We start from the raw sequence: 14,410 nt of genomic DNA, 5'->3' as shown, positions 1-14,410 counted from the left end.
TTCGTATCCTGTTAGTCGTGCACTAGTGAGGTGTTGTATCTTTGTCTGATTCAGTAATATGTCGGCTGCGTGTGGAACTAATACCGTCAATCTAGATCCCAACACAATCCCTTCACTTTGTCGGATAGAGACGGCCGCTGCTGCAACCGCTCTGAGGCAAGAGGGCAGACCTCGGGCCACAGGGTCTAGGGTGGCCGAAAAGTAAGCGCATGGGCGTTTAGTGTCGTGAATTTGGGTCAGGACTGAGAGAGCACATCCTGAGCGCTCATGGGTGTAGAAGCAGAAGGGTTTAGAGTAATCAGGTGTGCCTAATACTGGTGCAGAGCAAAGAGCGTGGCGTAAGTCTTGAAAGGCTTGGTCGTGTTCATGTGTCCAAGGAAGAGGTGTGGGTGTGTCTTTTGCAAGCAAAGCAAGGAGTGGCTTAACTATGAGGGAAAAATTCGGTATCCATTGGCGACAAAAGGAAGTGAGACCAATTAGTGCACGAACATCTCTTTGGGTGGTGGGAGAGGAAAGGTGTCGTATTGTTTGGATGCGGTCAGGTGTGAGAGTATGTCCCTCCTTAGACAGCAGATGGCCGAGGTAGGTCACCTGCTGTCTACAATACTGTAGCTTATTCTTGGATACCTTATGGCCCTGTGATGCCAAAAAGCGCAGTGTAGTAAGAGAGGCAGTGCGAGCCAGGGCCGGAGTGTCTGCAGCCAACAGAATGTCATCAACATATTGGATGAGAACAGCGCCGGGTGGTAACTGTATTTGGTCGAGCTGTTTAAGGGCCCGGCTGTAGATTCTAGGGCTTTCGGTATACCCTTGAGGAGCGCGACAGAATCTGTACGATCTGTGTTTTATGGTGAAACCAAAAAGAAAGCGTGACTCAGAATGTATTGGTATGGAGAAAAGGCATTTTTGAGATCTATTACTGTGAAGGTGGTAGCAGTTGAGGGGATCATTGTCAATATAGTTATGTCGGAGACCACAGGATATTGTGGGACCACTATTTTGTTAATTGCGCGGAGGTCAATGACAAAACGGTATGTTTTCTCAGAAGTGGATGTACGTTTCAAAACTGGAAGGATGGGGCTATTGCAAATGTTAGACTGAACTTCCTCAACTACCCCAGCTGCAATCATATCCTGTACTATAGTCATGAGAGCCTTTTCGCCGTCTGCAGACATTTTATACTGAGGGAGGCAAGGAAGATGTGCATTCTGTTTTACTGTTATGTGGACAGGATCCATCACAATCTCCCCCACGTCGGTGTCCATGATGGCCCACAGGGTGTCCGGTAACTGGGACAAATCCTGCTGTTATGAATCAGTGACAATAAAGGCGGGATTCATAACCAAGGGGGCAATCATTATCAAACCGTATGACTCTGACATTATGAGGAGAACAGCGAATGGTGGCTCTGAAATGCTTTAAGAGATCAATGCCCATCAAATTGTCTGGGCAGTTCGGGGAGAGCAGAAAAGAGGCGATCACTGCGTTCCCCTGTATGTCCAGGGGCACCTCAGTAGAAAGGGGGTTGGTGGAGGGCGTGCCGTCAAATCCTACAGATGTGACCGATAAGCCAGACAGGGGCGCCCTAGGAATCAGCTTATGTGAGAGGGCACTTCTAGAGGCCCCTGTGTCGACAAAGAATTTGCCCTGAGTTCCAACCACTGAAGCTGTGACATAGGGCCCTGATAGATCAACTGGAAGTTTCACTGGTTCCTTTCCCTGTCCCTGGCTGTCTCATGGAAATTCTTTGTCGGGGAAGTGGTCACCAGAAAAGTTGTGTGCAAAAGCCTGTCTATTGTTATCGAAGACATTGGGGTGTTGTCTGTTGGAGGGTGGGACTCTTCCTCTACCTCTACTCAGTCCCCTTCCCCGACCCATTGTATTTTGCTGTAAAAGAGTACAATCTGCGCGCCAGTGGCCTGTTTCCTTACAATACGGGGATTGGTCCTGGGACAGTTTACGTGGGGGTGGGTATGTTCCAGCAGTCGCGGACATATAATTATACTGTGGACCTCTACCGTTTCCTCCCCCTCTAATGCTTATTTGGGAAAGCATTACTTTTTCTTTGAGTTCTTTTCTTATCTTTTTCCTCCTCTATCTTATTATGCAGATGTTCATAATATTGGGCCATAGTCCAGATCTGTGTGGGTGTTGCAGCAGGCCACATGCTTTCGCTACTCAGTAACTTTGTGGAGATGGGTGGCGACAATCCTTTAACAAAAGTCTGAACTAGTAAGTGTCGACCTGTCTCAGTTCTCGCGTCCTGTCCACTATAGTCAATAAACACCTGGCTGAGGCGGGAGAAGTAGTCAGATGTAGTTTCCTCGGATTTTTGTTTACAAGCAGTGATGATTTACTATGTTACCTGGCAGCTCTAAAATAGCTTCTGCAGGCCTTTCACCTGGTTTTCTGTCCCTATCCATTGTCGTCCAATCCTCCCACTTATGTTTGAACAAGGTCTCATCGTCAACTTTCCTTATGGGTCTCCAAATATCTGGGGGCAGAATTAACCCAAAGAACTGATCTATGTCAGTCAGTGTCATCGTATAAGTGGTAATAACCGTGTCCAGCCCTTCGTAGTATCCCGTAGGATTCTTCCGGGGGTCAGGCAAGTCCTTTTTGAAAGCTAAGATGTCAGCTCGAAGCCACGGGGTGTACACACAATTATATAACGTCCTACTTTTGGCATCTGGACTATCCAGTCCCTCAGAAGTACCTGCCCCTCGAGCACGGACAAAGACGGGAGCTGCTTCCCTTATTGGTGCCATACGACCTCCAGGCGCACCCTCCATTACTAGTGGATTTTCCTCTTCCTCCTGGTCTCTCCTTAGACCCTCCTTCATTTGTAACGTGAGTGCTAACAAACGGTCGCTTTCCTCAGCACTTCCTCCCCCCTCTGTCAACTTACGATACAATCCTCTAACATGGTCTGCTGGTGTCACTTCGTGGCATTTCTCATAAAGAGAGAATACTTCATAAGCAAATTGTTGTACGAAGTAGCCCTTTTGAGGTGGTGCATAGGCCTCATAGATAGCACAGACTTGGCTAGAGGTGAAGAGATCCTCCAGGCAGGTGCGAACTAGACCATCCAAGACCTGTTTCTGTGCGGATGTAATGCGGAGAGTGTGGGATCGAGCAGAAGATATGGTCTCTGGGTCAGATTGAGCAGGAGGGGCAGTGGGATCGGGAGGCAGGGGTTGGGCATTTTCGGAGGGTACATTTCCATCGGCCGGCCGTGGGATAGGATGGGGAGGGACATGGTACGGTGGTGGCAATGGATGGAGGAGAAGCTCCTCTTCATGGGGGTCTGCTTGCGCTAGTGGTGTATGACGCACAGGATACTGACCAGACACATTCAACCTGTGTTCTCTGTGCACGCAAGGTTGGATGCAGCTTTTTCCTGCTGTAATTCTATTAATGTCTGTTTATCGCTCTTTCGAGCCTTTCTGTAGCCTTGCCTGAGCCCTTCTCTCTCTTTCAGCTCCCTCCTTTTTCCATTGGCCCAGGGCGTCAAACATAGCTTGTCGCGACCTTCGTCTAAAGAGCTGTATTTCTACAGCCTCAATTTTGTGAGATTCAAAAGAACCATATATGGGCCACTGAGTCTCTTTATCCTTGGACGTGTATTTATGCCATAATGAATTGTACATTATGGGAGAAATACCGTATTTTATGTACATATCCTTACTTGAGGTACCTTCCGGGGGAGCCGGCTGACTATCTACCAACACCCTAGATCGAGATATACAACAACCAAACCATCGTGCAAATTTACTAAACGCTGGCATGTTTTTCTATGTTATAAAACGTCTCTACAAATTTCTAGTTCGGACAAAAAGTCCACATTACCCGCCCAGTATCACTCTTTGCAAAGAGTGACTTCTTACCGAAGAAAACCAGCTAACCAAACAAATAACAAAAAGGTGTCGCAAACCAGCGACCCTACCAGAATCCTTTATCTCGTTCTCCAGGCGGTCTCTTTACTGCAAAGATCGTCGAAGTCTATCGGGGGCCCGAGTCAGGACCGGAGCCACTTGCGGAGGTCTTTTTGGATGTAGTGAAGGTCGGGTGGTGGCTACGAAGACGAGGGTCTTTTCGCGTTGGCATGCCCACCACCGCCCGTTCAACTTCCTCGTCTGGTCCCCTCTACCGGGCAGCCGTGTCGCTGATCGGGCCCGATGTTGGGCGCCAATTTTGGATTTGGGGGTCTTTTGGGAGACCACCCAAAGGTGCAGGGTCCACCCTTCGTCCACGGGTCCGGGGGCTACAAACTGAGACCAACACTGGAGCGCCGAGAGAAAGGAAATTTATTACAATCTCATGAGATGGAGAGAGAGCATCAGCAACAGACACCCGCAGCTTGTCTGAGGAGGCAATCGCCTGAGTGCTTTGCTTCTGCGCCTTATATACCCTTCATCCCCACCCTGTGCGTGCTAGGTGAACAATAACAAACACCAATAATTTACAGACAAGCAATGGTCAGTTATGATACAATCAGCAGGTGGTGGCTGTTTGGCCCCTGCAGGGCATAGGTGAAAAAGGCATGATTATATGTCAAACAAAGGTTAATCTGATAAGTCCACAGATGGTAGCGATGAGGCCCCTGCAGGGTGTAAGCGAAAAGCATGTTTATACGACAAGTAAAGTTCGATCAGATAAGTCAGCAGATGGTAGTTGTTGGACCCCTGCAGGGCACATGCGACAGGAATGATTACACCGCAAGCAGAGGCCAATCTGATAGGCCTGCAGATGGTAGCTGTTGGACGCCTGCAGGGCATAGTGCGCAGGGTGAGGAACATCTGGGAAACTCCCTGTCCGACTGGTTGTGGCAGGTCAAAGCACGAACAGGGTGTGAGCGTCCGTGCGGGAATGTGGGAGGTCAAAAGTGGAGCTCCAGAGTGATTGTGAAAGAGAGAAGGTCAGTCATGAAGGGTATAGCACAAAATGGCGGAGTGAATGGCAAGATAACAGACCTACTTTTCCACACTCGTTACGGTAAAATGCAGTAGATGATGTGTGTCATTCTGACTGTATACTTGTTTCCCTGACTGGTGACATTTTTTCTAGTGCTCAGACTGCGTCTCTCACTATTTTAATGGGGTTTCTTTACTTTAATACTGGTTTTTTTCCAGAAGATATGGATGGAGTGCTTTCCAGAGGTCACCAATTCAAGCATTCACCCCCCCTCCCTTTGAGTTTAATTTGTTTTATGCAGGATTGTTGTAAAGCGCTGCTAACCACTCCACAGTGGCCTCAGGGCACATTTAGCTCTTAGTTTCATCTCTCTCTTCGTTTCTGTCCTCTGGCTCCTGCCTCGGAGATCTCTTAACCGTCCACCTTACATCCTCCCCCCTCCATTATTTTCGTGAGCACACTTCCAAAACTTCCCCTTTTATCTGTCTGTTACATCCTTTAATTTACTACGTTATTTATGTATGTATGGTTTTGTATATCGCCTACTTGGATTTGGACATTATGCAATTGGGACTGAGTAGGGCCTCCACCCCTTAGTCGGAAGGCCTAATATTAAAGAATGTTTGTGGTGTGATACCAGCTTGTGTGATAGGAGTAGCCAATAGGTCTTGCTTTTGGTACCTTAGAAGTATTTAGTTATGCAGAACAATATCCTTGGTGCAACATCAACCGTTGCATGGCTAAACACTTATAAGGTCCCAAAGGCGAGACCTATTGGCTATGCCAATGCTTGTTTTTTTTCTTTTTGCTGATGCTAAACAGCAACGTCAAAACGTACGCATTAACAAGGACGAAGGGTAGTAAAATCTATTCACTGCTACTGCCCTTTTCCAGTCAAGTACTTTTTTGCAACTCTGCGCCATATTCCATCTGTATGCTCCCAGTGTCTCTGAACCCCTTTTGCCCCTCTGTCCCCTAGTTTCCCCTACTCAGTAGTGCTCCATCCTTTGGCACCCTGCTGTCTGGCACCCCCTTTGCACCCTCTTCTCAGGCCCCCTTTTGTGCCATTTGTCATAGCTGTCTGTGCCCCTTCTCTTTTTAAGCTCCGTCTGTCATTCATATTTGCGCCCCTTGCCAGAGTCCCTGTTTTGTCCCCCTTTATCTTGCCCCGTGACGGCCACTTTGTGCCTTTTTTTCACTCATTGCCCTCTGTGGCCCTTTTCTCCCTTCTCTAGCTACAGTTGCATTTCCCTCTTTTTGACCCTTCCCTATTAAACTTTAGCCCCTGCCCGTTTTACGTCATTGTCCCTTACCCTCCTGTCATGTCGCCTTGCCCTCCCCCATTATGTCCCCCGCCTATGCCCCTCTGCACTTCCACCAGCCTATGCCCCCCCGCCCATCCACCCGATTATGCCCACCACCCATCCACTCGAATATGCCCACCCCCCGCCCATCCACCCGATTATGTATTCCACCCCCTATCATGCCCCCCCCCCCCCCTATCATGCCCCCCCCCCCCCCCCATGCCCCCCCCCCCCCCCCATGCCCCCCCCCCCCCCAAATCATGCCGCGCCCTTCTCCACTATCATGCCCACCCCCCCCCCTTACTGGAGTGTGACTCGAAACGTGTCAGAAGCCTGGAGCCAGTCTGGAGGGTGGAGGAGGGAGAGGGCGGGACGGGGAAACAGGAGATGGGAGGGTGAAGGAGAGGGAGAGAGAGAGGAGGGGCCCGTCTGTGATTAATTAGCCCAGGGCCTGGGGGTGGGGCTACTGCAGCCATCTGGCCCTGAGCCGGGGGGGGGGTTGGGAAGTAGGAGGTTGGAGCAGGGACGTCGGAAGGGGGAGGGAGAGGAAGAGGAGGGCTCTTTGGAGAGAGAAAGAAAGGGAGGAAGACGAGCCTTGAGGTGAGGGGCGAGAGGAGGAGGGAGATCCGCGCCGCTGCAGAGACCAGACAGGAACCCCCCTCCTCGGGATACAAGGAGACCCCCTCCTCTGGAGCAGGGACACCCCACCGCAGCTGCAGACCCCGCAGGAGCGGGAAACCCCTTCTCCGGACCCAGGAGAAGCGCCCCGCGATCCTTCGGTGGAGCCTGGACGCCCTCTTCGCTCCGGGGAACCTCTGTAAACCCATTCTTAAAGCACGCGCCTCGGTGGAGCCAGGCGCCCCTCTGCTGGGAATCTAGCGAGGACATTGTCGGGGGCACCTTGGTATAGACCCCCACGCTCCCTATTTCCGCCCTCAGTTTATGGAGAAGGGCAGTATGGTGATTCAGGTGAGAGTACAGGAGGATTCCGGGGGATCACGGAGGATGTACAGATTGGCATGGTGGTTTCCCTCCTTCGGGGGTGTGGGCTGGTTCCATGCCTGGCGGCGGGGGTTCGAAGCTCTGTTGGGCGGAAAGGGGTGTCTATTGTACTATGGCCTCAGTTTTTTCTGTGCACGCTTCAGCCAGGCGGTATGCAGTAGCTGGGCTTCTCAGGGGGGCCCCATGTGGGGTACGTATATGGGGGTCTTAATCGCAGCAGTTGACTGCATGGCTTCCATTGGGTGAAAGGCTCAGCCCGGCGCTTAGGGATTCTCCCTGCGTGAGGCGTTTCACTGTTGACCTCGGCACGGGGGAGGCACCGCGGCCTCCTTACGTGGGCACTCCCGAGGGTTCAGCACACCAGGGGGCTCTGTCGGCCTTGTGGTTAACAAAGCGGGGTCTCACTTGGGGGCGGTGCTCCGGAGTGCCCCCTCGGTGCCTTTTTCTCTTGGTATCCTCTGGTTTTTTTTCCTCTGGACTCTTTACTGTTAGTTACTGTCCTGGTTATTCCATTTGCTGGGGGCGGCGGAGATATGACTCCCGAGAGGAGTTTGATCCCCTCTGTTTGTATTCTTACTCACCCCGAGAAAAACGAATTTCTTTGTTCCCCGAGCCCTCTGAAGGAAGCAGGGGTGCTCGGACCATTTTTGTACCGGGAGTGGGGTGGGGGGGGGGGGTAGGTAGGTAATCTACATAGTTGTGGGGGGTGGGGTAACATGGATGGAATATCCCTGGTCGAAAACAAGAGACGCTGGATCTGAGCAGCTCCCCAGGGGCTCCTGTTCTCTGGGCAGCAGCGCCGTATCGAAGAGGTGGGAGGGGCCTCGGCCGTCCAATCCATGCAGGTAATTGTAACCCCATGGATATTGCTGCTGCACGAAACAGATCTTTCTCTCAGGCCCCCGAGATCTATGTAACTTAGCGAGACAGCTCTGCTTTCAATGGCATGCATAGTGTGGCACTAGGGACAGCTCACCTCTGGTGTACCTATACTTTAATTGTGCTTACTTGGGTCTATTGTCGAATGTAGTACCCGGAGGCAGTGTTACTACTCCGTAGCACAGATTTGTAAACTTCTAAATGTTTGCTGTACGAGACTGGGAGATGTACCCGGTTAGGACACATTTGCTCTCTTACGCCTCGTAGTTCAGTGTAACCTGGTGCATAGCTCGGCCTTTGTAGGCTCTATGGTGCCTGTTTAGCACGTGGCATAGCCCTGCTGTCATATGCTTCTACGATCCACGTTTCCTCTGTCATGACCCTGGTTAATGGATGATATATACGATCTCTGTAAAGTGAGACGCAGCCCTACTTCTATAGGCCTGAAAGAGGAGTGTCACTGGGGATGTTTTTGGGTGTCACCCCCATATTTTGCGGGTGCGGGAGGCGAGCTGTTCTCCTTGCAGACGTCCCTCCAGCTAGTAAAGACCAGTGTGTATGGTGGTATGCATGTATAGAGTATTTGTATAGTGCAACCCTAGCCAAAAAGCCTGCGGAGCGCTGTGCAGTTTCAATGGCAAGCAAACTGTCAGGGAATGATAGGCGAGGAAGCCGTTTTTCTAATGTTACTGCATTTTGGAGTAGTGTTCATTAAAGAGGTGTCTCTTGAACTCTTTCCTTTATTGGAACATCATGGATATAGCGATTCTTATCCAGATCCTGGGTCCATAGACAGAAAAAGGCTTGCTGTATTTTTTGATTTTTTTTGTTTAACATCTTGGTCTCTAATTTGAAGGTGAACTTGTCTCCAAAATAAACGGTGTTCTGGTCATGCTAGCTTTGTAAATGTTTTAAAGCTGGTGAGATCTTGGTATTGAGAGCCAATGGGGTTCTGTCAGGATATGAGGTGGTTTCATTTCACCATGCCCAGGTGAGACAGTCTACAGTTTTAAGAGGTGCCGGGGTGGGTGAGGGCGTTACTGCATGCAGATGCGCGAGTTGAAGGGGAAACATTCTGAAGTCCCTTTCTGGAAGTAGCTGCTTCATTCTTTAGTAAAGGGAGCTGGTACCAGGCTGCCATTAGCAGTTGGTGTCCACGGTGACTCTAGCCGCTTTGGCACGGAGTGAAAGCTGCTGGGGTTAAAGGATGTCCAGAGCCATGCCAAGGTTTGTGCATTATTTCTTGCTTGAAGTTTTTGCCAAATAACAGAAATTTGGTTTCGGTTCGTCTGAGCTTTAGCCTGCTCCTGGACATTCACTTCTGGGTGATTTGCAGTCAGTGCTTTTGATGCTGGGTGTCTGGAGCAGAGAAAACTGAAGTATAGGTGGTATCATCCGCATATTGGTAAATCATAATGCTTTTATCGGCCAGTAGAACCCAGTAAGCCTAGAGTAAGTGTTTCTCATAGCAACATCTGCAGTTGCCCTTGGGGTCTGCATTCTCCGTAAAAGGACCGCCTCTAGACTATACTAATTAGAATCTGTTCTCTGATCCCCATCGCCTCAAAACAGGGCTGCTTCTCAGTCTCCCCTTCTAGCGGTCCTTATAGCATTGTCACACATGGATGTCCCATAGACGGTCCTCCAGAAAGGCAACACATCCGTGCGTTCCTGTCTGAAACCAGCAACAACATAGCAGGCCGTAGAAGCTGAGCTGGGTGACTCCTCTCTCTTATGTACCTCTGTGTCTTGGCCTTGCCCCCTCCTTTATTTGTGTTGTAGGAGCTGAGAGTTTGGATCTCTTTCCCTGGTGTGTTGGTTCCTTTCTTCTATGTCTCGTTGTCTCTGTTCTGGATCTCAGTGCCCTCTATGCAGATAGGCCCTCTAAGCATGTATGTGTGTCGTGCAACTGGTGGACTCAGCACTGTGTAGTTATATGCAAGTCCGGCTTTTCATAGGAAGGGTTTTCTTTTGCAAATAACTTTGGTGCCGTTTCATAAATCTAAACAAAACTTTCCCCAAAAGCTCATCCACCTTAGCTCCTCTTGGGCGACTGAAAATTGGGGGAGGGGGGCGGACCCAAACCACTTTTTCCAAATGCAGTTTCCAATGTGAATTTTAAACCGCGATACGGAGAAAATGACTGAATAGAGCTACACCAAATTTGACAGATAAGTAAATCTTTACTCGGCGTGATTTGTTGTTGATCTGTAAAGCGATTTTTAGAGTAATTGAGGTTTAAAGTAGCAATAACTAGCGCCGTGAGACTCGTAGCACAGTAATCCATGAAAATAAAGCACTCTGATTGGCAGGACCAAGACCTATGATTGGCCGGCCGCAACATGGAGAGAAATTTTGGGGTCGTCATTACAGGACTCTGTCTCCGAGTCCTAAAATCGAATATAGAAAAAGATATAAGGGGCTGGGAATTTAAAATAACAAAGCTAATCGGGGGAGTTGGGCGTAGAGCCTAGCTGCTGCAGACCTATCGTAATAAGATCTTACTCTGTTACAACCCAAACGGTTATGGTGGACCTACATGTAAGTAAGGTATTAAGATTATCCTATGTTAAAAAAAACCTTAGAAATGTATTTAAAACGGGTTGAAGTGGAGCAGGGGTTCTAATCTGTTTTAAAACCAAACAATACTGAAATTCACCAGTTATATGTAGGTATAACTTGCACCACTATGATGCACTGCTAATGACTTTGCATATTACATCACTAATGACATGAAATGTATGGCAGTGCAAGTTATACTGCGGCCCGGTACATACTACTGTTAAATTTTAGGTTTTTGTGAAATCACTTTTCTTTTTACTAATGTAGAGCAACAGCAAAAACGCATTTGCAAATGCTGTAGGTCGCAAAGGTGAGGCCTACAGTTTTTGCCAATTGCCTCATTTTTCGCACGGTCGTTTTCATGTATGTGGGCGTACCCAGCTATCGTGCATGTTACTCTGCCTTGAATGTTGCCACATTTTCATTTGAACGAGGGGCGGATCTCCAATTTTTCTCACATGCATATTATTGTGTTAACTTTTTTTGTCCTGGTAAAGTGTTGGGTTGGTTTTTACCAGCTAACTTTAAATTATTCCTATAGCGCACTCATTTGTGATATAGCAAGCTCCCACTTTGCAGTACTGGACAGTTGTTCGGGGAACGAAGTTGCCTCCCGTCCGTGTAATGGAAGATTAAGGTTGTTGGGAGAGTGGATTCTGGTGGCAAGCTTTAAATTGTCTTGAATCGGTTCTAGGGCAAGCTGGTTGGTGGGTCCTGGTCTCTTTTCCAGGAGGATGGTCCACCCAAGTAGTGTCTTAGTATGCACAGGTCTCTTTGAAAATTCTTGCCTTTTTTTGGCTCTTTTGACTTTTGTGAGGCTTGCATTGTTTCCTTCGTTATGATTGTTTGCCACCCCCATACATTTTTCATTCCAAATCTGACCATGGTGGCATTGCTTGGCCTCCATAATCAACGTGAAATGCATTTGGGCTGTCATTGTCGTTCAGTGTTTAATACACCCAGTCTAATGCTTTGAACCCTATGCAGTATTTCTTTGTGGATTATGTAGCGTGTTCTACTTCTGTAGAGGCACTGACGTGCTTTGCTGGCTGGTAGCATGCTGTTCTCTGCAGACATAAGATAGTTTGTAGCATTCGTTTTGAGTGTTGCCGTTAATCATGCTACATTATTTGAGTTGCTGTGGTGATCAGTTGCATACAGCTTCTAGTCTAGTGGGAGTTACTTTTATTGCAGACTACTAGGTACGGATTATTTTTCTCTCCTAATTGTCTCTGGTTAGCAAGAGTGCGCGACATACAGTATTGATGGCAGTTGTGATGTTAAACAATACAGTTAATTGTATTTTGGGTTGTGCTTGCACAGGCTTAGTAAGCCTGAAGTGAAGTGCTTAGCAAGATGTGGTTGCATGTTGTATCCACTGATATTTGTGATGGTTTTTATTTTTAGTTATAGCTTTCAGGTTGTGTCTCAAAAGTTTGTGTTAGAAGCAGGACTTCATCCTTGTTTCCAGGTGTACCGTGGTATTCGGATGTTTGGTATGTTGTTTTGGGACATGCTTCTAGTTCCTCTGCATTAAACCAGGTCCCCAGATTTTCTTAAATTCTTTCCTTACTTTTTTTTTTTTTTTAATATACTCTGAGGATCAAGTTGGGAATAGCCACTTTTTCAGCATGCTGTTAAATTTCAATTAATTTCTGTTAACCCGTTGTGATTGATGAGTGAATGCTGTTTGGATGCAAAATAAGTCCCAGCTACGGTTTTCTTATAAGGTGAAACAATTTATTGTGGGGCTAATCTATAGCGTAGCGTCCTTTTTATGACCTGGAGTTTTCTCACTAAAATGTTGGGCTTTTTCCTGTGTATTGTTTTGTGCATTATGTACAGTTGTTTCAGGGTGGATATCTGGCACCAGGCTGCAAGTACAGCCCCTTCAGAACCCGTGACGTGTTTGCAAATACTCCATGGTATAGTCCTTTGGCATAGTTCAGATGAGATGAGGGCCGGGTCCTTGGGAATTAATGCGGTTCTTATAGGGTTGGGTGATTGTGTCTTTCACGTCTGACCGCTCGAGTCGAGTCCCATGTTTCTTAATTTTGCTTTGGCATATGTTGTATTCTAGCTCAGCTTTGATATCTGATTTGTGTGAGGTGGCCCCCAGTGTGGCCACACGCCAGCAGGTGTGGAGTGCAGGTCCCATTTCCTCTGACCACGGGAAGGGTTTTCTCTCCCATATGGCTATTGTTTTAATTCTTTGAATTGGGGGATATTGTTAGTAGCTCACGTACATATCACTGTATTGGGCTGCGACTAGTGCAAAATGTTAGTCTGCCCCATGAGAGGGTGCTGCAGGCTTGTTTTGCCATTCCTTGTTGACAACATTCTGTAGTGCCTCTCCGAGGCCGCTATTTGTATGTAATCCCGTGATGGTTGTGTTTTTTCAACCCCGGTACACGTCCTTGTAGTGTGCTGTGTGAATTTCACTCGAAGTGGGAGAGGGTCCTGCTCTTGGGCGAATATCTTGTCGGTGTTGATTTTTCATGCGTGTTGGATCTCGCCATGCCGTGTTCTTGCCTGCCTAGTTGCCATCCTCCCTGATCAGCCTGGGTCTGCGCGTCGCCTGCTTGTTTACTCGTACGTGCCCGCAGCTTTTGACCCCCAGTGAAGGGGTGCCCTAGTGGGGCGGAGCTCTCGCACAGCAAGAACCATTAGATGGAGGGGAGAAGGGGCGCACTGGCGGAACGAACCGATGGTGGCTCCTCGGAGAACTGACGGATTCGAGCTGTGGCTATATTTGGAAGGGGAAACGAAGCCATTGATAACCGTTAGGAAGAAGTGGGGGGCCTCGCGCGTGTCGCTGACCCCGCGCAGCCCCCTCCCCACACTGTCCAGTATAGTACGGCGTCCTCTGTTGGAAAACGCAGCGTGCCCGCGGCAGTCCAGGATGAACGGACCGTGCGTTCGGTTATGTCGGTGGCCATTTTCGTGTGCACCTTTTTTTCCCTTTAGCACAATAGTCCGAGACCCCCTCTCTGATATTTAACATGTACTCAGGGGTTTGCTTTATGAGGAAGTGTATGAATCCGGGGTTGGCTCAGTGGGGCAGTCCCAACCCCAGGGCTCAGGCTTGCAGCCTCCCACTTGGCTGTTACTGTGCCGAGCTGGCGAGGTCTGTTTCCTATCAGGGTCTGGGAGAGAGGGGGGAGGGAGTCGGTTGAGGACGGGAGAGGGAGGGGCGCTAGCTAAAGGTGACCGATGGCTGAGAGCAATTCTGTGGGGGGGGGTGGATGGATGGAGGGGTGAGTGAAATGGACGCGCAGATGTTGGTAACGGAGGTGAGGTGGAGTGGGAGAGCAGGGCAGGAGGCGGCTGAGCGACAGCACTGCTGTGCATGGTTCCGTGAAGACATATCGGACAAGGCGACCGGGCGATGCATATAGCTGGAGAGGGGAGAGTGACAGCTGCAGGGGAGAGCGAGAGTCGGCATCGGGCGCAATTAATGATTTAATGAGCTTCATCAGCTGTTCAGATATCGAGGGTTTGAGGGGAACAAAAGGCGCAGATGGAGGCTGCTTGTAGACTGGTCTGCGGCGTAGGGCCGTCAGTAAACAGATATGTGGGGATAGGTGACCTGTGGACAAATCTGCAAGGCAGGACTATCTATAGACGGACCTAAAAAGGAGAACTGGGGTTTCTGAGTAGTATTCTTTACAGAAGGGCAGGTTGTAACTTGGTCTGTAGAAGAGAACTGTAGGCAGGCGGGTCTGTGAAGCAGAACAGTGTCTGCTGGT

At 49.0% G+C, this 14,410-nt stretch overlaps 1 protein-coding gene across 25 annotated transcripts in view; it reads left to right on the top strand.

The window, feature by feature from the left end:
- The window catches only part of RBFOX2 (RNA binding fox-1 homolog 2), a 527,728-nt gene that overhangs the window by 276,034 nt on the left and 237,284 nt on the right, over window positions 1–14,410 (top strand). For 4 of the 25 annotated variants that reach the window (XM_085601130.1, XM_085601136.1, XM_085601132.1 and 1 more), the window contains exon 1: window positions 6,771–7,187. The exons of 18 other annotated variants lie outside the window; for them this stretch is intronic. In XM_085601130.1, the coding sequence (XP_085457256.1) occupies window positions 7,161–7,187 (27 nt within the window). In that variant the 5' untranslated portion in view covers window positions 6,771–7,160. Of the gene's footprint in view, window positions 1–6,767; window positions 7,188–14,410 lie in introns of those variants that run through there. 3 more of the 25 variants (XM_085601142.1, XM_085601139.1, XM_085601138.1) reach the window with 2 other exon arrangements.

The sequence above is a fragment of the Triturus cristatus genome, chromosome 4_2, assembly GCF_964204655.1.
Source record: "Triturus cristatus chromosome 4_2, aTriCri1.1, whole genome shotgun sequence".
NCBI lineage: Eukaryota > Metazoa > Chordata > Amphibia > Caudata > Salamandridae > Triturus > Triturus cristatus.
This window is presented reverse-complemented; position numbering and strand designations above follow the sequence as displayed.